The sequence below is a fragment of the Cladophialophora immunda genome (assembly GCF_000835495.1).
Source record: "Cladophialophora immunda strain CBS 83496 unplaced genomic scaffold supercont1.6, whole genome shotgun sequence".
NCBI classification, from domain to species: domain Eukaryota; kingdom Fungi; phylum Ascomycota; class Eurotiomycetes; order Chaetothyriales; family Herpotrichiellaceae; genus Cladophialophora; species Cladophialophora immunda.
In genome coordinates this window covers 1,753,748-1,774,082 of record NW_015622546.1, presented here as the reverse complement: position 1 = coordinate 1,774,082, position 20,335 = coordinate 1,753,748, and the positions used below count along the sequence as shown (strand labels likewise).

Below are 20,335 nucleotides of genomic sequence, written 5' to 3'. Positions count from 1 at the left end.
AAACAGGCAATTGGGAACGGCTATCCCTTCGCAGTCAAGACCCTCTCCTTGCCGTCCTTCGTACCGAGTTGTTGCTTTGCGACTTCGGGGCCGGGCGACCTTGTGCCTGCGCTCCTGTGTCCTTCGTTGTCCCCCAAGGCTCTTATTTTTTGACGGCTGTCCCACATTGCCATCCACATCTGACAGGCGATTGATACGATAAGATATGATCAATCTCCGTGACCTTGATTATCGGGCTCCCTCGGCTGTCAACCGAGTCTCGGCATTCCCTTCGTACAAAGTCTCTTTCTTTTTCCGGTCCTTGTTTCTCTCTTGTGTGTTTGCTCCTCGTATCTCCCTCCGGTGTCCGCCGAACGGGTCGCATGAGGTACGCAGGCATACATAAAGTCACTGACCTTGCAGAGAGAGGCTTGCCAGGCAAAAAGGGTGGTATGTGCAGGACATCTCTTGAGCCTCTTCCTCTTGCTGCAATCCCCAACTGCGGAGTTCGTCGAGGTGCTGAGGCGATTCCAGGATGAAGGCGTCCCCATCAGCTCCGATCACGGCGACTCGGCGACCCCCCCCCCCCCCATTTCTGGTACCATCAGCGCTACAATGGCGTTTCCCTTTCTCCCTGCCGCCGTCCGCGAGACGTGGCCTCTCCTTACCCCTGGCACGCACTCCCTCGCTTGCCATGCCAAACTCAACTGATGCTTTCCACGTCATCTAATCTTATCTCCCTGGAATTTGTTGATCAGATAATTCGCGCGGTTGTTTCGGTTCTGGGCCACTACCGGCTTGGTCATCCTGTAATAACAGTCACCAAAGAGTACCTTGTACCATGCATTTCTACGGCCTCGCAAGGACGGGATCTTTGTCATGTAATAGCGAATCAAGCACAATCCATTCCTTGGAGAGAGGTTCTCCTATGCCCCTGTTCCTCCCAATGCCGACCATTCCCCGATCCTCATTCAGAGCCTCGAGCACGTGGGCCTGATGACAGGCCCGACACATCAGTGATACCTGACTAACACCATTCTCATGTGAATCCAAGGCTAGTACAGCTTAGTCTGCAGGAGGAGACGGAAGCAGTGAGCACCTTTGACTCCTTTACGTCCGCCATACAGCATACGCATAGTGAGCTTCCCTTCCAAACTGGCTAATGCTGAACCCCCTGGATTAGCAGCCTTCTTCCGCCGGGGAAGTTGGAGGAGCTGATTCCACCCTTCCGCCTCGATATCTCTGAGCAGCATGAAGCATTATTACCTGGCTGCCCATACACTGTCCAGCCATGTCTTTGCACTTATCAGACAGTTCAAAGTCTGATGTACGAGCCTAGCTTTGGGGCTAGGGGAAAAGTCTATTAGGTGAAAGAGAAAGGATAACACTGACAAGAGTTTTGCGCCCCCGGCAACGATTCGACATGTGCAGGTGCGGTTGTTGTTGTTGTTGTTGTTCGACTGGAGGTTGACACGCGGGTACTGCTGTGTCCATCTTTAACACCCAATTTCGAGGGACCACGGCCCATGACAGCTTGCCTGCATCTCCTCATGTGTATTATGTATCGAAGTGGCACCTCCACACAGTTTTCGCGTTGATTTGGCTTCATCCAGAATAATAACAGTGCTTTACGAAGACAAGGAACAGCATATAGATTCCGAAAGAGACTTCCATTGCATACAATCAGTCATTTTGTGCCATTAGTACCGCCTGCCACCAGTTACCTGCATGAGCGCTGACTCGTTCCCTCACATGAACTAGTGATCGAATCCATTGACGTTCAAAACAACATCGCCACCGCCAACTATCGATGATTCTCAACTATTGATCCCAGCAATATCGGAAGAAAAAGGAGTGGATCGGCTGAGGTAGAGTGCCCGAGATGCAGGGGAAAAAGGACAAATCCATACTTTTCGGCACCAGACCTGGCGATCATTCTGTAGACCCGTTTTAAAGCCCATCCACTGTTTCACTCTTCCACCCGCAATATTCCAGACGAAGCTCATAGCTGGCCGCATCAGCCACGAGGTTCTAACGTCTCACCTGGTCTGATTCATATTCAGTTGCCGATGTTTGTGAGGCTCTCTCACGGACCTGATGACGCAGCGCGGGGAGATGGCGTCTTCTGGCATTGATGAACCAGTTGCTGATCTACACACAAGTACGAATATTAGTCCGTGCTGCTTCACATACGTCAGGGGAAATAGTACCTGGGCAATAGTGAGACCCGTCGTTTGAGCAAATTGTTGCTTGTCCTCTTCCGTTGGGTACGGATGCTCCAGGTGCGCCAGAAACCACTGTCGCAAATAGTCTGTAATGGGCTTAGGCAAGTTGCCCCTTCGCCTCCTGCCTGGAAGTCCACATCCTTCGTTTGACACTGTCGGAGAGACAGGATGATGAGATCCGGTCGGCGAAGGAAGATAATCGCCCGCATAGGGCGAGGGATACGTAACACCGCCACGATACTCAAAGACTGAGGGTGGGTATCGTGAGTACTCCATCGGTGGAGCATTCGGTCGGTTCGTTTGCGGATAACTCTGTCCATATCGGTGAGGAGGGTCATAATAGGAGGGCGGTTCCGTCTTGAAAGAGTAGCTCTCGTGGCCAGAGGGAGGCCCACCCGGGGCACCGTATCCATATGAGCTGGTGGATGAAAAGGAAGGGCTGTACCCATTCAACCGGTCGAAATCCCGAATCGACGGCAAGCATGGGCTCACTCTGGAAGAGGGAAATTGGGTCTGAATTGTGCATGGAGGACGCTGTTGGGTGCTATACGGACTGACGAGATCAGTATAATGGGAAGTCGAATTCCAGGACGGGTTCTGCCTGTGGTGGCGCGGAGCAGTGTATGCCGAGTCGCTGCTTTGGGTAGACATATTGTCGTAAGACTCGATCCCGTTTCCATTCTGCGATCGTTCAGGTGATGGCGGCTCAATCTTCAATGGCCCGGATGCCGGTTGGAAGGTTCTTCTTGTCATATTGTCCGCTTGAGCAATTGGTATAGATTCACTCGCTGTTATAGGGTCGATCGAAGGTTGGACGTTGGTTCCCAGGAGCTACTAGGTATTAGCAAAAGCTCGTTCAAGGGTGTCTCTGCCCACCAACCTCTCGGAATGGCGGCAACTGTTGTTGCTGCTGTTGTGAAAGAAGAAGTTTGGATTCCTCGATGGGAGGATTCGAGCGTTGTATTCTGGTAGTCCCAAAGTTAGAAGGACAGACGTAAGAAGCGTACGGATCCATGAAGAAGGAGAGGAAGGGAAAAAACAAAAGTTCGTCGAGCCACGAGCGACCCTTGTATTGAAGAACGAGGATATGTGGCAGTCGACAGTGTCAGACCAGGATATCCTACTTTGCATCCACGGGCTCATGTGCTACCAGAAGGCCCATCAGAGGAGGACAGCGAACAGGCAGAGGTGGTGCATTACCGAAATGCCAATGCTGCAGACCTCAGAAGACCTGTGTCAAATATAACCATGACAGCGATGACATGGCCTTGTTGGGAAGTCTGGGTGGCATTGCTGCGCGACGTAGGGAAATGACCTTCAGGATAAAGTGGACATAGGGAACATACTTACCAGACAAATAGGTGCAAGAGGATATGAGGGGGGGGGAATTGAAATGATAGCAGGTCTCTTGTCTATCTGGGAGAAGATCAGTCTGAAGGCTGTCCACAGTGTGTGAAAGCTTCGGGAGAGTCGCAGTCTGCGAGTGAAGTGAAATGAGAATCGAGGTCGAGTTTTCAAAAGTGATGAACCCTCTTCGAAATATAGTAACAGCGTTTTCGTCCTGGGGACATCTGGGGCCTCTCGCGCGAGCGGGTGTAGTGGTGGCGTGGTGGAGCAGACATGGCCACTCTGAGAAAGGTGGTCTGGGGGCAGGCGATGTGAATGGGTGTACAGTTCCCAGGCAGGGTCCGTGCTGGAACAGTTGAGAGGGCAGCACGGAGTGACAGGGTCATGGCGAGTGGAAGTCTCCATTATGTGTGTCCCAGATCCCGGCTGCAGCAGGATTGTTGTCGATCTGGCAGATGGAAAAAAGGCATCGGGGTCTCATTGAGATGCAGACGGACTCGCTGCGGACGGTGTGATTTGCACATGGCGCACAAGGACGAATCAAATTTCCGCTCTCACTGAGAAGCTAAGGGTATGTGATATCTGGTGGTGGGCTCGGAAGAGTCCACTTCGCCATATTGCCCAGAGCGATTCAGTGGCTGGGACACCGTGAGAAGACGTAGGGGACAAGCTCCGCTTGCAGGAGATAGGGCTGGCTGGCCCCGTGGACGCAAGTACGTAACGCACAGGAGGAGAAACAGCGACGCAAGGGGGCTGAAGCGGGCAAAGGACACACACGGTAGGGTGTGATGGATTGCGAGGAGCATCTTGTTCGGGAGCAGTGAGCTGAACAGGGGAAAGCAACATGACTGGTTCGAACGAGAAGAAGTCCTATTGGCCGTATTCCTCCACGAGGTAAGGGAGCAGCAGTATCAGAGGCAAAATGAGCGGGGCAGTAGTTAGGTGACAGGATGAGGCCGTTCAGGTTAGATAGTACTTGGTGGTGAGCGAAGGGCGAGCAGGGGGGTTCGGAAGCAGATGCATTGGATCGCATGCATCTGAGGAGCTGCGTGGTCGAAGAGGTAACAGGCATTTCAAGACTCGCCATGACTGCTGTACGTTTTCCTTCTCTTTTGTGACGCTCAAGCCTGGTGGACATGATGATCGACTTGAACGTCGACTCTCCCAGCTGGCGTTTGTTCGATCTGTGCTCCGTGGTAGGAGTGGCCTTTTCACAACAGAGGAAGATGGTGACGGTTTGTGTCTGAGGCTGGACATCGAAGGTCTCCCTCGGTCGGCAGCTCGGCGTCGAAAGAGTTGTTGTTGCATTCCCTCACCGATAGTGCAAGCAGTGTCCCTAGCCAAGCCGTACAAGGCAAGGCACACAAAGCCAGGGAAGTTGAGTGGTGAGGTTAAGTTGGACAGGGTTCCGGGATGGTGACTGCGCAGCGACTGGGTACGTGGGTGGCTACATGCCTAGGCGAAGTCCCTAATCACCTTCGATTCAGCGCCACCATGAACTGCGTTCATTTCACACCTTTCGCTTACAACCTAGTGCTGCTCCTCCTCCAGAGCCACTCCAATCGCTGGCGTGCTAGCTCACTACTACTAGCTCGAAGGCTCCGTATATATACGAGCCTGGGCTATTACCATTACGTACAAGATCTGGCCCCATTTCTTGCGTCTGTCTGCCTCTGGCGAAGGACCAAAAGGACGCTGCCTCATTGCTGCCGCGCTCCTGTCTCCTCTTCCATCCACTTGCAGCTCGCAGCTCGCAGCTCGCATCTGTCGTCGGCTGTTTTGCCTTTGCCTTGCTTCGAGACGACCAAGTGTGTGTGGTGGCAGACCAAGTTGAGGAGCCTTCCACCTTGCTCTCTGTGTCTTGCCCCCCCATGACCAGACCTCCCTGTTGTCCAAGCTCCTGTAATGGCCAATCGCCGTAAACCTATGTCGCCTCCCGCTTCTGACCACATTCCCGGGTCTCCCCCTCACTTTTCCAGGATTGCTATTGTCTTCCACCTCTCAGGAACAGCAGTTTTCCCGCCCGCGGGTGTTACATCTCGGCGCCTTTGTGTCACTCTGCCAGTCCTTTCTTAAGATTTCAATCGATGGTACTGCGCGATCTGCACCGAGATTTGGGTCCTGCTTGGTGGTACATGCTCACGGTTGTGCGACTCGTTCATCTGCACCTTGCCCCTGCTCCAGCTGGCTCGGAGCCCTCAACTCTCAGAGTCCCCAGTGTCAAACCACTCGAGCCTCCGGGGGGTGGGGCTGCCAGGTTCTTTCCCACAGAATATGACTCGTCAACCGTTTGAGCCTGGATCTTTCTGACCGCCTCCCTCGTCTCCTCACTGCTCGCCGTCTCGGTCGAATCATGCACAGGTGCTAACGGAACCACTTTCCATGCATGGTACACATCAAGAACGCCTTCACCAATGGCGTCCCAGCAAATGGGTCTCTATTTTGGCCTCCTGCTTCTCCCAGACGGAGCTGGGAGGAGGGAGCCGAGTGTGAGACCATGCCCGGTAGATCACTGGGGATTACTTGCCCCAGCTTGTTAAAGTATGTTCGAAATAGGCTCCTCGGAAAGTCCAAGAGAGCTAGACTTAGATCTCGGAGTCAAGCGGCTGCCATACGCAGTGAAAGCAAATGTCGAACACGTGGCGTTGGTCAATCATGCCCGGTCCAGTCTGAAAGACCTCCATATCAGGTGGCAGGATCTTCCACCAGGGCTCTCTGCATCGATACCGCAGGTCGACACTTTAAAATGGTTAGCATGCCGACCAAGGTCCTAGGTCCTCGAAACCGTCAGGAGTTGCTTCGAGGCCGTTGCCCAGCCTGGCGTTGAACGCATAGCGAGGTCGCTGACCATAGAAGCATTCTGGTATCGAGCATTGGACAAAAGCCCGTTTGGCGGCGCTTTGACAGCTCCCAGGAAAGTCTATTGCAAAGGACCCAACTAGCAAGGGCTCTCAGCAAGCATCGCTGATTTGCTCATTTTCCATCGCCACCTTTCTTGCTCGCCCTCTCAAACTAGGTCTCGCATTCCTTGCTGTACTCGGTGCATTACGAACTTTCCGATGATGGATCCAAGATTGCAATACAGGGTTCTCCCGTTCGAATTGAATGGTGAGTCTGGACCCCCGGATATGGAAATGATGCCCGGGGCACCCTTCTGAAAGCACAGCTGCTATTGGCGGGCAAGTGGATTACTGAGCAGACCACCATGCCGCTGATGCTGTTCACGGAACCATTGCCAGCGCGAAAAATGACTATCCTAGCTGGGACTTGCGTGCAACTTATTGCAGCGATTGACTAGCAAAGTTTTGCTTGGCTGGCACCTGGTCAAAGCGCAGGAGTGCCATGGAGTCAGCCATCGTGCAATACCACTGGGGATCGACTGCATGCCGCAAAGTGAGGCTTTTAACACTTGGCGATCTCATTGACCTGCAGCGAACGTGTCATTTTTCGGTCCCACCAATAGCAAAGGATGCCGTGCGACACACGATGCGCCACAAACCAATGTCAACAAGCGGAGTCCAGGATCACGGCTCATAGCCTCGGCCAGGATGGAGGTTTGAACTTCGTGTTAGGGCGTCGAGGTATCCACCCGGATGAAGGTGTTATGATCCGCCTGTTCTCTGGGGCCCGAAACAATGCACACGGCTGGGGCAGGGTGCCGGCCAGGCCTTGCTTTTCGAGGCAGGTCGAAGCAAGAAAATGCAGCATTGGCATTGCACATGTCCTGTTGCTTTCCTTGGTTCAACCGAGTGGCTACCTAGGTGCCTAGGTAGCTTGCAAAGACGGGAAATGGCCAGGTTCGCCGAAAAGTATCGGATCGTTGTGTAGCTCTCTCGCAGCACACTGACCATGCGCTTGTCCACTCGCCGTACCACGCGAGTTTGACTGACTGCTTCTGCATGGTGCTTTGGAACTTGTCAGTCAATCATGCTGTCGGTGCACGATTTCAGGGACACTGCCGTTCTCATTGCCGTCTCGCTGCGGCGCGTGACAGGTGATTGATATCTCCGTGACCTTTCTGGCTCTTGGAATATTCGGATTTTTGTTTGGCTCTGGACTTCCGAGACATTGACAGAAAGCCTGCGAAGAGCAGCTCTGTGATGGATAACTGGGTTGGCCAAGGGAGGATTGTCTTCGGCTACAGGCCGGGTCAGTCCGTGCTTTGTAGTTTTCTCTCCTCTCCAAAGCGTTCCCATCTGCCCAGGTGTATCGGTGCCATCAGCCATGGCCTGTGACTCCCCCAGTTGCTGGATGACTTAAATTCCCGTACCATGTGCTCTTCTTCCCTTTTGCTCTCCTACAATATCTGGAGACAACCACCGGTGGCACATGAAGAGAAGGCACTTACCTACCTACGGCGAAAGTGCCTCCGCCGGGATTCGCTTTCTCGTTCCTGAACAAACGGCGCCATCGTCGAAGTAATAAACGCTGACGCCAAAAGTTCGGGTGTGATCTGGGATCGACCACTCGCCCACTCTCCCAGGCGCGTTCTGTACCCCCCGGGGGGGTGGGGGTAATAATGGGAACCAGCGGTTTGGAAATCGAGATCCAACGCTCAGTAGGCAGGCAAGGCCATGTAAGAAGCCATCTGGAGGCAGGGGCTGTATCTGAACGCATCTGTGCATGTTCTCGTATCGTATATACATCGATATAGATCACCCCGTCTGGAGCATTTGTTCCCTTCTCGCCCGCGTCCTATAGCTCCTGAATGCCGTGTACCAGACATCAGCCTCGATACATTAGATTCGCCACCTTGAGTGCTTCGGCTGCCCTACGCTGTAGTATCTCCTGCTCTTGCTGCTGCTCCTCCTCGTCTGTCATTGAAGATTCATGGCAACCGGCGATCCTCTGTGCTTTGGGCATCCAAACAGGCTGGTCCGGCGGCTCGGACTCGATGAACATGATTCTCTTCAGCAGGTCTGGGTCCGATGCCTTCTCGCCACCGGAAAGGCCGTCGTCCGACGACCACGTGAATGGTGTATGACCATCTCCTTCATCTCCTTTGCTATTTGTTCCCGTCGCCTGTAATTCGGCAACCAATCGCTTTTCCTCGTCTTCATCAATCTTGGTCCAAGCGGCTATCTGCTCTTGCCGCATCTGACGGAAGGTCTCATTCCAGAGCAAGAGATTTGCGACGCTCTCGCCCTCTACCAGTTTGACCTGCAGGAGAATCCACTTCAGCAGTGTTGCCGCTGTACCTTGGTCACCGTATCGTGTAACGCCCACATGCCATAACGCTCGAGTGATGGCAGGTGGGACGGGTGCTCCGTAGCGGCGCAGGAACAGATAGCACCAGTATACTCTTCGAAGTGCCGCCCGAGGAGTAGCCACAGTTGAGGTCGCAAAGGAGAGGGCAAGATGACTGATTAAGTCGATTACTTCGTCTCTGCTGGGCAAGCTCGAGTTTCTCGATGCACGTTCCGGTCTTGAAGAGGTGACTGACTCGATCTCTACCGGAGTGCCGAGATTCGCGAATATGCCGGTGCGCTCACACACCATCCGCTTCTGAAGAGTGGCTGGCTTTGGAGAGAAAAGGTCAGGCGTCCTTAAAGCTAACTTGAAAAGTGAGTTGGTCTCCAAAAGATGGCAAACGAAACCAAAAGAATTCGTGCTTTTCTGAATCATCCGCCGTGACAGAATCTTGAAGGCTGAAAGATCATTGTTCGAACTCTCGGTCAGCTCCGCCAAAGTTTCGTTGCCTTCAAAGTGAGCATTCTGAGTGTGGTTGTCGATTAAGCTCGGTGATATGCCCGGCTCCAATGTCGACTTCGCAGTAGATTGGGAGTCCAATGTTGGAAGCAGTGCCTCTGCTCTGGTCGACAGTCTAGCGAGGTTTCGAAGAAGGATGTGTTTGTTCGGCAGAGTCGTATTACCAAGCTCAATCACAGCGCGATCCAGGAAATCCTCACTAAACTCCGGTATCGACCGCAGCAGTTCCTCGAAGTGACCAAGGAACTGCAGTCGCTCCTTCACGTCCACTGATTTTCGATGGCTTTGAGAGAGATACATAACAGTCCAGGAAAATGCCAACAAACGTTGATCTTGTGATAGGGAGCTTTTGGCGGATTGTACAGACATCCATGCATTTCGTGTCAGGGTGAGACCAAAATCTGCAGATCCGAGTATGGCTAATGTGCCACACCAGTGATGCCAGAGGTATTTGTATAGCATTGTACCAGACTCCATCGACATACTCAGCAACTTCTCCGTGATATCAGTTGAGACGAGCTGCAAAACTTCTGGATGGGCTACCACGAGCCTTTGCGCAAGCATTCGCCCTACTTTCTCCTGAGTATTGTGTCGGCAAGCATAATTGAGCTGTTTCAAAGCGATTCGACGAATGACGGCAACGTGAGTCTTCGGTGCCCACGGGAGGAGGCGCCACAATAGCTTCCGGCACCAGCCACGGTAGTATTTCAGTGTCGCAATGTTCGAGAAGAGTCGAGCTAGGAAGGAGGATCCAAGGTCGCCGATCCGCAAAACTGCGGAGCGATCCAGAGATTCTAGCATTCCGTAGATCAGGTACATTTGGGCATTGGCCTTCACCCTCTTTTCCCGACCGTGAGCGTCGGTCAGTTGCACTTCGGCCAGGCAGACCAATTCGGCGATGACTTCCTTCAAGTCATTGATGTTGAGAAGCCCGAGTTCGGTAGCGGAACAGAGTGCATCACGCAAGATTCCCCAGGAGGTGGCGTCCCAAGTACGGCCGAGCAAGCCACGCACTAATTCCAGGATGTATGACGTTCCCGGTGGATGAAATATTGGGTCGCATACGTACGATGCGATCTCGTGTGTCTCGAAATCCATTTGTAGGATATGTCTCGGTATTGCAGCTCGGACGTGAGCATCTTCCCGCAGGTTGACTCCTTCATCCTGAATCCAGCCCTTTACTTCGATTAAAGTTTTGCATTGGGATAGTCGATTCGTCTCGTCTTCAGATGTTGATCGCGGCTCTGACTGTGTCGTCCCTGTGTCGATTGTGCCGCAGGTGGGCACGGCGTGCGGAGCCGGGCTTTCGAAAGGAAAAAGCCATGACGGTAGGACTCGAGGAGAAGCTACAGTCCAGAAAATAAGCACGAGATTCTCAAGCAATCTACCTTGTGCGGCGCATACCTGAATCTGCTGCTTCTGCATGCTGGGGAGACTGCCACCAAGCTAGCTTGTTCGCGGAGCTTCCAAGGACAATTGAAGGATCGGCCGAGATGCCTCCGGGGCTGGCGTACGCCAGACTTGTATTTTTACGTCTCGCAGCGCGCCGTTGTGCCTCCAGGGGACCTGGCACGCTGCTGCCATAACGCTTGTGGTGACAGAAGCGATTGAACGTGTCGGTCAAGAGCGCATCGGAAATCCACACGAATCTTGGAGTTTGGTACGAAATGCAGCTGGCTGCAGAGAGGCGTTTAGTCATAACATTAGGGCGATGTCGAAGATACTGCAGCACGCGGCTGAGGTGAAGCGGTGGTGGTAGTGTTTGAGAGATTATGTCAATTGAACATTGTCGAAAGCTGCGATGAGGTTGACGAGGCTTGCCGAGCAGAAGTGGAAAAGAGAGCTACTAGTCTGGCGCATATGCTGCGCCGTAGCGTGAAGCTGCGCAAACGCCCTGTCTCTCCGCACAATTGCAGGTAGCCTTACGAGTAGCAAACCCACTGCCAACCTTACAACAGCTTGAGACGCCTCAAGACACAGAGCATATTGAAATAGATAAGACTTTGCATTTGCTCCCGGCAATATATCATTGCTTATGTCCCCCCCACCTAGAACACCAATTTCCCCCAATCCCTCCAGCCACCAGATAGTCCCTCTCCCTAGTATGCCCCCAGTAATACGCCGGCCGGAATGTGATTGTGCAAGATCAAAGGTCCTGCCCCTTGGGTATCTCTATATTTTGCCGCAGCCCCGTACTCCTGGTCTGTCTGTGCTCGTCATGGTCCGTCCCTACATGTCAATAAATCCGTTCTCTGTCATTAATTAGTGCCATAATGTCAATGCAATACTTCTCTGTGCCCAATATCCCCCCTATTTCTCTGTCAAGAATACTTCACGTCCTCGAATCCTGAAAGGCGTCGTAGCTGGCGCGGATGTGGTAAGCGCCACAGTCGTTTCGTTGGCGAGTGATTGTGTCGTAGTTGCAACTGCGGTCGGAACGTTCGCTGTGGTGGCATCCGTGGTTGATGAGGTAGTTGCTGGGGTCGGGCACCCGTCAATCGTAACACCTGAGTAAAGGGAACAAGGAAATCCGTAGGCCAGGGCCAGGGTTGTCGAGATAGCGATGCTCCTGCTGTCGCTTGTATCCGTGGGAGCAGAAGTTCCTATTGTCGTGAAAGTGGTATTTGCATAGGACACGAATTGCGAAAACGCCGAGGGTGTATCGGTAGGAACGGAAGTATCTGTTGCCGTGAAAGTGGTATTTGGTGGGTACGATACAAATTGTGAAAATCCCGAGGACGTATTGATAGGTGCGGATGTGTCCATAGTCGTCAAAGCGGTATTTGCGGAGGATATAAATTGCGAAAACACTGGGGGTGTATTCGTCGGAGCCACGGTCGCGTACAAGGTAATGGTGGTCATACCCGCTGCAGTCGGCCTCGGATCTTGCTCCGGGCAGGATTCAGTATATATGGTCGAGCCTGCAGAAACCATTGCCTCGATGCTTGAGTCTGTGGCCATAAGTGTGGTTGCGACACCCAAGGTGCTGCTTACAGCGACGAAATTCGCTGGAATGTCGTTGGGCCCCGTCACTGTGATGGTGATCCACTCGGTAACGGTGGTAGTCACTAGTCCGCTTCCTGGTTCCATCGTTGAAGTCAACTGGTCAAAGGATGTAACCGTAGGTGGTATCGGAGGCGGGTCAGACGATGCCAGCTCGGTGGAGGAGGAAGAAACACTTGAGTCCGCGGCATTGATTGGAGTTGGGCTCGAGATGGTGAAGGTATCGGTTGTGACTGAGATGCTAGAATCGGTTGTTGTGATCGAGGCAGCAGCGTCAAAAGAAGAGGAGGAGGCCGCTGTAGTAGACGTGGCGCTTGAGATTGACGTTTGGTTTGATGTATCAAGTGTGTGAGAGTCGAGAGGGCAGACGACTTGTTCGGCCAGATCAGGACCAGGCGTGATGGGGTTGCAACCAGGCAAAGCAGAAATCAAGCCGTGCACAGGCTCATCAAATACTGATGGCTGTTCAAGGCAATTGCGTGGAAAGTTGATATCGTCACTTGGAGCGAGGTGAGAGCATGCGCTCACCACCCCGCCGTCGTCCGTGTAGAGACAATCTTGAACAGCAGCGGTTTGTATGTCCATATCCCAACCGTTCAGGAAATCGCCATGGAATCCGTAACCAGTAGGATCCCCATTGGAGAAGACAAATTGACCACCGCCCGACTGGTCAACCGAGTTTGTCATGTAAAGAACCCTAGTTGAAATAAGCTTGGACCCATCGCAGCGAGAGGAGAGCGCTCACTCGAAGAACAAGCCAGGAATAGGAACCGGATGAGAAGGAGGGCAGACGCCATAGTCGATGCCCGACAGGTAATCGACGTGCGCGTTGTTGTCGAGATAAAGATTCACTCCATCCCAGCATGACTGAAAGTTGACCTGGGCTCGCATGCCGTTGACACAATCCGTACGGAACATGTAGTGCTGTTCTGGAATATCGTTAGCCTCGTCTATGCAGTGGAAACTTACCCTAGCAAGAGGTTAGCAGCAGAATCTTTGAAAGCCTGGAGGGAAATACGAACCTGTCGGCCACAGGCCTGGTATTCAAATATGTCAAGGTTGAGTTGTCGTAAGATCGCTGTCGAGTGTCGCCCGTGATCATCTTGAATCCAGCCGGAAATGGAACCGTGTTGGAAGAATTGCCCCCGCGGCCTCATTGAACAGTCAGCCGTAGTACGAGGCATAGACGGCCTTCACATACCAACGTAATATACGGTCATTCCATAGTTTGGTACTTCTTCGAACGAGCCGTTTGCGTGGGCAAAGTAGAGTTGTGGGGTCCAGTACGCCGATTTGTCCTCCTGGACTTCGCACGTCGAACAGTTCGAGGTTTGTAGCGAATTGAAGTCCGAGTATTGGTTGACATCTAAGACATCAGCAGAATGGTCGACTCCGGAGCTCTTTGCACTGACTGCTGCCGCCTGCGAACTTATGCACATGTCCAGACACCTCGCCTGGGTTAAGAATGAGGTCCACCCGAGCGGTCTGAGAAACGCTGCAGGCCATGCGCCAGTAGGCATGTGAGAGGCCGGGCAGCAACGCGAGCGGCCATAGGGATTGAGAAAGGTCCAAAGACTTCATATCAGGAGGAGAGTAATGGGATAAGTGGAGATTTAGACGTTGATTCAAACGGACAGAGGAGTAGGAGATTATGTCCACGCAGCAGCGGCAGCGGCGTCCATATACAATGAGAGAAGGTCCTCTGATATCTCCGTAAACAAGAAATGACGACGACGCCTGCCAGCACGCCTCGCACCGGATACACCTAGACCAGCAACAGACCTACCTGGTGGGGAAAACAGTGCCAGGATATTCACGAGGGCCCTTGCCCTCGAACTCTAATTCCAAAACAACCTAACCGACAACAGCAAATGCAGCAGCGATTGTACGTAGGTGAGGCCCAGATTCCTCATTTTGCTGTGGACGAGCTTATTCGGTGGTGGCACAGCAGACCGGTAAGCAGTGACCATCCCCGGCATTTCGCCAGTCTGAGTTCTGGCCTCGTAATGGCGTTGGCAGACAATACCGGAGGTTCCTTGAAGCAAAGAAGAGGTGACGACCCGCCCGTGTGCGAGAGATCAACGCGGAAGGATGGAGAGTTCATGCACATCATAAGAAGTATTTTTTTCTTGCAAGATTGACAGACCTCGATTTGGCCTCTCAAGTGGATGAGACATTCCGGTTTGGAGCTGCTGCTGGTACAGGTTTTCGACAAAGACCACAAGCCGTATACGTCCACAGAATCTTGTTTGAACAACTGAAGAAACCAAGGATGAGCAACTAGCACTGCTTGTGGATCGGGCCCTTGTCACCTCGTGCTTGCGTGAAGCTTGCGATGTGGAGTGCGGATATCGACACTGGGTTGTCTCGATGCGAAGGAGGGCCTCGAAGGGCGCGGTCGCTGGGGCAATAATCGTCAAGCGCCATCTTCTCTTGAAGACAAGCAGTCTGGAGCAGGTGTTTGTTGACAGTGCTGAAGAAAAGACTTGAAGTGGCGTTGGACTAAGGCTGGTCGCCATCAGATGAACCATCGTGAAGCTAAACCTTGCTGCACCATCCGCTTCATGATTGGCTACAATGAGCTCAACCAATTTCCCCAGATCTCGGCTAAGGAGGGCACCAGCGAGGTTGTCTCAAAGCAACGCGTGATTTTGGCGAACTGTCGCAATTGCGATCGCCTTGTGGGAAAGCGGGGGGTCCAGTCCTCGGCAGTCGTCTTCACTGTTACTGGACTTGGAAAAAGACGTCAAAGTGTGGGTAACGGTTTCCCCGAGGTACAAGTATAGTCCCTATTGTCTATCCAAAACTGCGCAGGCTGACGTCGAAGGCGTCTCCCTTCTTCTGAGGGAGAGCAAGTCTTAAGATCTGCTCCACCGCTGCGACAAGTGCAGGGTCGCCAGAGTTGTCTCTCGAACTTTCAGGACCCTCCTTTGCCGGCCAGCCAAAGATGCCAGTGAAGGTAAGCGCCTCGTCCCCAGGAGCGTTGTCATCTGGAAGTGTTTCCAGGACTGGTGTCGAGGTCAGTCACACCAGAGTAGTCCGTTGCGTGTAGTACTCACCCCAACCACATGCATATCCGCTACAGGGAGTCTCAGTCGTGTAGACTTTGACGAGGCTAAGGAACGAATCCTCCAATGCCGATTTCTGCTTCTCGCTTGCATCCTCGGGTAACCTGAATGATTTCACTGCAGTAACAGATGATTGACAGGCACTCGCTGCGTCGGAAGTAAAATTTACGTGTGCTGTTCACTGTTTCAGTCCTCCTCTAGGCTAGAGCTTCGACTTCACTCACTAACAACAGGCGGTCCGTTCTCAAAGGTCACCAGATTGACTAAGTTCTCGGTCATAGCTGCGAAATCCTCGCTGTTGACCAGGTCTTGGTGATGTTTGATGTCCTCCCAGTCTGTCAGAGGATCAGTCACTGCGCCCAGACTGCTTCCAGCCCGGCTTACCAACAATCACGACGAGGATCCCTGGATTTTGATCCTGGATGCCCTTCAAAAGATCAGGAACTCGGTCGTGTCTCAAGAAACACACGTACCCAGTAGCCACGAATAAACCCTTCCCGTTGCTTCACTATGTCGAAAACCTTCTGGAGGAACTGAGCAGCCGACGAGCCAGGATTCCTGGGGTCTTGTCCGAGAATAAGATTGAACTGCGCGATTTCTGTTGCAACCGGCGGCATGATGCTATTGTTATCCTGTAGCTGCGTGTTGTAGATTCGATACTAGGAGCAAGAAATGCCACCGTCTTCAGATGGGCAACACGAATAAGGACGTCTGTTACTGGTAGGTTTCCCAAGCACGCCCAAGCTTACCAAGGTTTTAGAGTCCGTGTGCGAATATATTATGTTCAGCATCTCATCCGGGTGGGAAAGAACATTCAAACCGGCCGGTCTCCGAATGGCCCTGCTTACCATTTAGCATTTCTTGGGGGAAGCCTTGTGGGATTCTTGGGGGCAAGGGACTGATATTAATACAACAAACAACCCTCGGAAAGGCCAAAATGAGTTTCGGGACGTCGATGGATGATACGAGATGTGGAACTGGCAACAGCACTTCCACCGCATGCTCTCTCCCAGACCATTCACCTACTGGAGATCCTCCTGATTCCCCAGACTGGCACACTTCAGCATTCAGCCAAGTCCAATAATGCGCCCATCAGCGCGTCGTGCGATGATCCGGTGGACTTGATGTCTCTCGGCAGAGCTTTAGCCGGCGTCACCAACGTGGTGATTCGCACGCATTCGTGTCTTGGTCCCTTCTGGCCCATCAATGTCGCTGAGTCAGCCCTTCCTATGCCTTGAGTTGCCTTGGGGTGCCCACAACAACGCAACAACACCCGCAGTCAATGGCGGAGCTAGTGGCGAGTCAGCATTGCCGCTTATACGACGCTTGATTTTGGGGTGTAGCGAGGACTAGATTGACGGGCGAGAGGAGCGGACGAGCGAACATGGATGCGCAGAATGGCAAAAGGGATGAATTCCGCTGCTCATAGCCTGTCTGACGATTGTTGGTGTTGTTTGCTGAGCAAAGACGCTTGCACGTGCCACCAGTGCCACTCAGCCGTTCAGCCACCCAGCCAATCCCTCAGCGCCTCCAACCATCCGTCACCACCACTAGGCCCAGTCGACCTTCCTCGATTTCTCCCGATATTCTTGCCTCTGGGTTTCAAATTCGTCTCAAACCCCCCTCGGCTTTGCACCTGGCTCTCTCAGGGCGAGTCCTTCTATCGACGTCGCGGATCATTCGAGTCCCCAGGGCTTGGAAACGAGCGCGAGGTCGATCTCGCTCTGCATTGAGCTATCTTCCGTCTTACCCCGCTGATACCTTGGCAGATCTCGCAGTGTCGGGACGGTCACACGGTTTATGTAACGTTGCAACAGATCTCGCCGTTTCTGTTCCTCCTGTCAACAATAACGCTGAGCAACATGGACAGCTCACCCCCGTCCGAGGGTCGCGGCGCGACCGACGAGAAACAGAAATCCACCGCTCAAAGTCGGGTGCGCCGACGAAATCGCATGATCACGTCGTGTCTTGAATGTCGCCGAAGAAAACTCAAGTGTGATAAGCTGCATCCATGTACTAATTGCAGCAAGTTCTCGCGCGATTGTCTCTTCCTAGCCCCGGCTCTGGATTCGGTCTCGCAACAGCGCCTCAATGAGATCAAGGAAAAGATGGGATCTCTAGAACGAGTGCTCGAGCAGGACGTAGCACGCAAGGAAGGAAGGACCGCCACAGCCTCGCCTCAAAGATCCATGCGCAGAACCTCAGCCGATCTTCCTGGAGGCGAGGACAGCAGCTCTGACAATGAAGCTGCCGTCCCCGAAGACGAAAAGGGGCTTGAACCGACACCTTTGGCAGTCATCGATGCTTCTTACGAGGACGATGCAAATGATGATGTCCTAGACCTGGGGATCAGAATAGGGAAAATGCGGTAGATTCTACCTGCAACCTGAATGTTGAGGAAACAGATTGGCTAACCAACATGAAGGTTAACGGAGCGCCTGGGCGGCTTCTTCCGACCTAGACTCCATGAAGAGGTAAGTGCAACAATGGCGTGTATATTTCCCTGAGATTAACCAACGCTTCAGATGGACATTACACTCTCAGAGCCCACCAATGATCGTCGCACACCCGACGAGAAGCGCTCAGCCATGCCTCAACTCCCGGATCACAACAGTGACTTCCTAGCCCCTGGACCTTCTTACATTGCCCCGGGATCTGGGTTTTTGTTTGGAGATGTCGGCAGTAAGAGATCCCTCATCAATTTCTTGCCGGCAAAAGCCGCGGCCGATATTTTGGTGCGCAACTATTTTGAGAACGTTCACTTCATTGCTCGTGTAGTCCACTGGCCAAGCTTCCAGCTGCATTATGACAATTTCTGGACTGCGGTCCTTGCTGGCCTCGAACCTCCAGCGTGGCAACAATCCATCGTCCTCTCGGTCCTGTTCTCGGCCGTGGCAAGCATGCCAGAGTCAGAGGTCACGGCTATTTTCGCCAGGCCCAAGAGCACTATACTCGGTAATTTTCAGACGGGCACTGAGGTGGCCCTGAGTAAAGCACAAATCCTGAGGGCGACAAAAATCGAAACATTACAGGCTCTCGTGGTCTACCTGATCCCCATGTGCCGAGACCAGCTCTCCCGCGCTCACTCGGTGATAGTTGGCATGGCGGTTCGGCTTGCTGAATGCATGGGACTACACCGCGATCCGGAGACTGTCTACGGCCTGTCCCCGGTGGAGTGTCATGTTCGCCGCATTGTATGGTTTCAACTTTGCTTCCTGGATTTCCGCACGTGCGAGTCCCAAGGCCCGCGGCCGGGCGTTACGCGAGAGGCTTATGACACGAAACTTCCCCTCAACATCAATGATGCCGATCTCCTCTTAGCGAAGCCTCAGGAGGTGAAGGACAAGTGGACAGATATGACCATGTCACGGATACACTTTGAATGCACAGAAATGCAACGAGTCATATGGTACGATCGCATACGCATCGAGAAGAAAAGGGCGTCATTGACCCATGTCCTGAGCAAAGTGGAATCTTTCCGCAAGGCTATGGAGGCCAAATACAACCCGATCTTGAACACTGAAGTGCCCATACAAAAATACGCTCAATTGCTGATGAACCTCATGGTCCAGCGCATGTATGTCATGATATTGCATCGGTATTTGAACAATACAAGCAACAAAGTGCCTGAGAGGCTCGCGAATCTTACCATTCAAAGCGGTCTGCTCGCCATGGAGAATGCGGTTGCAATGGAACGAATCCCAGAACTCAGGAAATGGAAGTGGTATAACGGGGCCTATCAGCAATGGCACATCGCCTTTTTGCTGTTGTCAGTCATATATCAACAGCCGACACTTCGGGACGCTGAACGAATATGGAACGTGATTGACTTTGTTTTCGAGCCAGAGCTCTCTCTGTCACGCACTCAACGAGCCAGGGCAATTATTGCAGCAGTCCGGGATCGAACGGCTGTGTATCGAGACCTACGCAGGATACGGATTCCCGTTAGTATGAAGGACGGCCTGGACAAACACCGTAAGAGCTCCGAACCATCGATGAAGGACAAGGGCCAAGTCGACACATCCAACTCGTTGCACCCCTCAGCGGTCACATCCACGCCACTACAGAATGTGGGTGGAGGAGACCCGAGGTTTTCGGCCGACCAGTCATGGAGTTTTGATACACCGGCAACGATGTATGTTGACGCGAAATACCTGCCACCTGCAGATATTGGCCATCTCACGCAGTTCGTATCTTCACAGTTTTCACCACCGGCTTCTGCAAGACAACAGTCGCCGCTGCTATCACAATCACAATCAAAGTCACAACCACAGCCGCAACAAACACCACCCCGGACCGACGCAAATCAAGCTTCGCCAGGTCAGCAGATTGACTTTAACAGCCCTAGCGACTCCGGCACAAATGATTCTTGGCCGCCACTGATCACGACAGATCAAGTCAGCTGGCGAACAGTCTTGGGACCAGGTCCACAGACTTCGCCGCCTCCTCAAGCCATCCAGTCACTCCCTGGAGTCGTCCCCAGGCAGCCTTCATCCGGAGGTGGCAGTCCCTTTGGGATCAATTCGGGCTTCCCAAGCGATCAGATCAACATCCCGCAATTTCAGAACAGCAACCGGAATGATTCTGTCATGCTAGACATTGACTGGGTGAGTGTGCCTGCCCGTTGCCCGTAGATTGATACCTACAAGTGCAGCGCTGACCTTTATATGTGTACAGGCCGAATGGGATCAACTCTTCCCGCCGGATAGCAATCCTGGCGTTCTTGGGCCGTCCCATCACTTTGGTATGGGAATGCACTCGTAGACGTGGATCGGGGCGAAGGGTCTCCGGCACTTAGTTTGTTTATATGCGTGTATGCGTGCACATATACACCGACCAGGAAAAAGGTATGGTCGTATCTATCCTCAAAGAGGAACATTGTCCCGGCTGCTGGTTGGCTGAGTGAGATATGGGCACTGGATGAATAAGCATCCGCTAGCTCCAGACAAGCTTTTAGGGCGCATGATGTCACTGGCCCACGCCCGGAATTCCCGGCTATCACGA

At 52.9% G+C, this 20,335-nt stretch overlaps 6 protein-coding genes across 6 annotated transcripts; 1 reads left to right on the top strand and 5 right to left on the bottom strand.

Moving 5' to 3' along the window:
* Positions 1–2,010: 2,010 nt before the first annotated feature.
* On the bottom strand, positions 2,011–3,219 carry PV07_10171 (uncharacterized protein; the record flags this gene model as incomplete). The annotated part of the gene is made up of 3 exons (XM_016397484.1): positions 2,011–2,130; positions 2,190–3,035; positions 3,085–3,219. The coding sequence occupies 3 exons, from the start codon at positions 3,217–3,219 to the stop codon at positions 2,011–2,013; spliced, it is 1,101 nt and encodes a 366-aa protein (XP_016244675.1).
* A 4,217-nt stretch (positions 3,220–7,436) lies between these two features.
* Positions 7,437–7,953, bottom strand: PV07_10170 (uncharacterized protein). Its single transcript, XM_016397483.1, has one exon. The coding sequence runs from the start codon at positions 7,775–7,777 to the stop codon at positions 7,469–7,471; it is 309 nt and encodes a 102-aa protein (XP_016244674.1). The 5' UTR covers positions 7,778–7,953; the 3' UTR covers positions 7,437–7,468.
* Positions 7,954–8,021: 68 nt separating this feature from the next.
* PV07_10169 (uncharacterized protein) lies at positions 8,022–11,045 on the bottom strand. Its single transcript, XM_016397482.1, has 2 exons — positions 10,665–11,045; positions 8,022–10,606 (listed from the first exon to the last, which is right to left on the bottom strand). Exons 1-2 carry the CDS (start codon positions 10,957–10,959, stop codon positions 8,277–8,279), a joined length of 2,625 nt encoding a protein of 874 aa, XP_016244673.1. The 5' UTR covers positions 10,960–11,045; the 3' UTR covers positions 8,022–8,276.
* A 247-nt stretch (positions 11,046–11,292) lies between these two features.
* PV07_10168 (uncharacterized protein) lies at positions 11,293–13,992 on the bottom strand. The gene is made up of 5 exons (XM_016397481.1): positions 13,676–13,992; positions 13,465–13,629; positions 13,286–13,415; positions 13,009–13,233; positions 11,293–12,960 (listed from the first exon to the last, which is right to left on the bottom strand). The coding sequence occupies exons 1-5, from the start codon at positions 13,842–13,844 to the stop codon at positions 11,571–11,573; spliced, it is 2,079 nt and encodes a 692-aa protein (XP_016244672.1). The 5' UTR covers positions 13,845–13,992; the 3' UTR covers positions 11,293–11,570.
* A 1,040-nt stretch (positions 13,993–15,032) lies between these two features.
* PV07_10167 (uncharacterized protein) lies at positions 15,033–16,091 on the bottom strand. The gene is made up of 5 exons (XM_016397480.1): positions 15,805–16,091; positions 15,716–15,758; positions 15,556–15,666; positions 15,323–15,505; positions 15,033–15,271 (listed from the first exon to the last, which is right to left on the bottom strand). Exons 1-5 carry the CDS (start codon positions 15,946–15,948, stop codon positions 15,060–15,062), a joined length of 693 nt encoding a protein of 230 aa, XP_016244671.1. The 5' UTR covers positions 15,949–16,091; the 3' UTR covers positions 15,033–15,059.
* Positions 16,092–17,193: 1,102 nt separating this feature from the next.
* Positions 17,194–20,329, top strand: PV07_10166 (uncharacterized protein; the record flags this gene model as incomplete). Its single annotated transcript, XM_016397479.1, has 4 exons — positions 17,194–17,699; positions 17,757–17,805; positions 17,857–19,938; positions 20,009–20,329. 4 exons carry the CDS (start codon positions 17,194–17,196, stop codon positions 20,093–20,095), a joined length of 2,724 nt encoding a protein of 907 aa, XP_016244670.1. The 3' UTR covers positions 20,096–20,329.
* Positions 20,330–20,335: the final 6 nt, after the last annotated feature.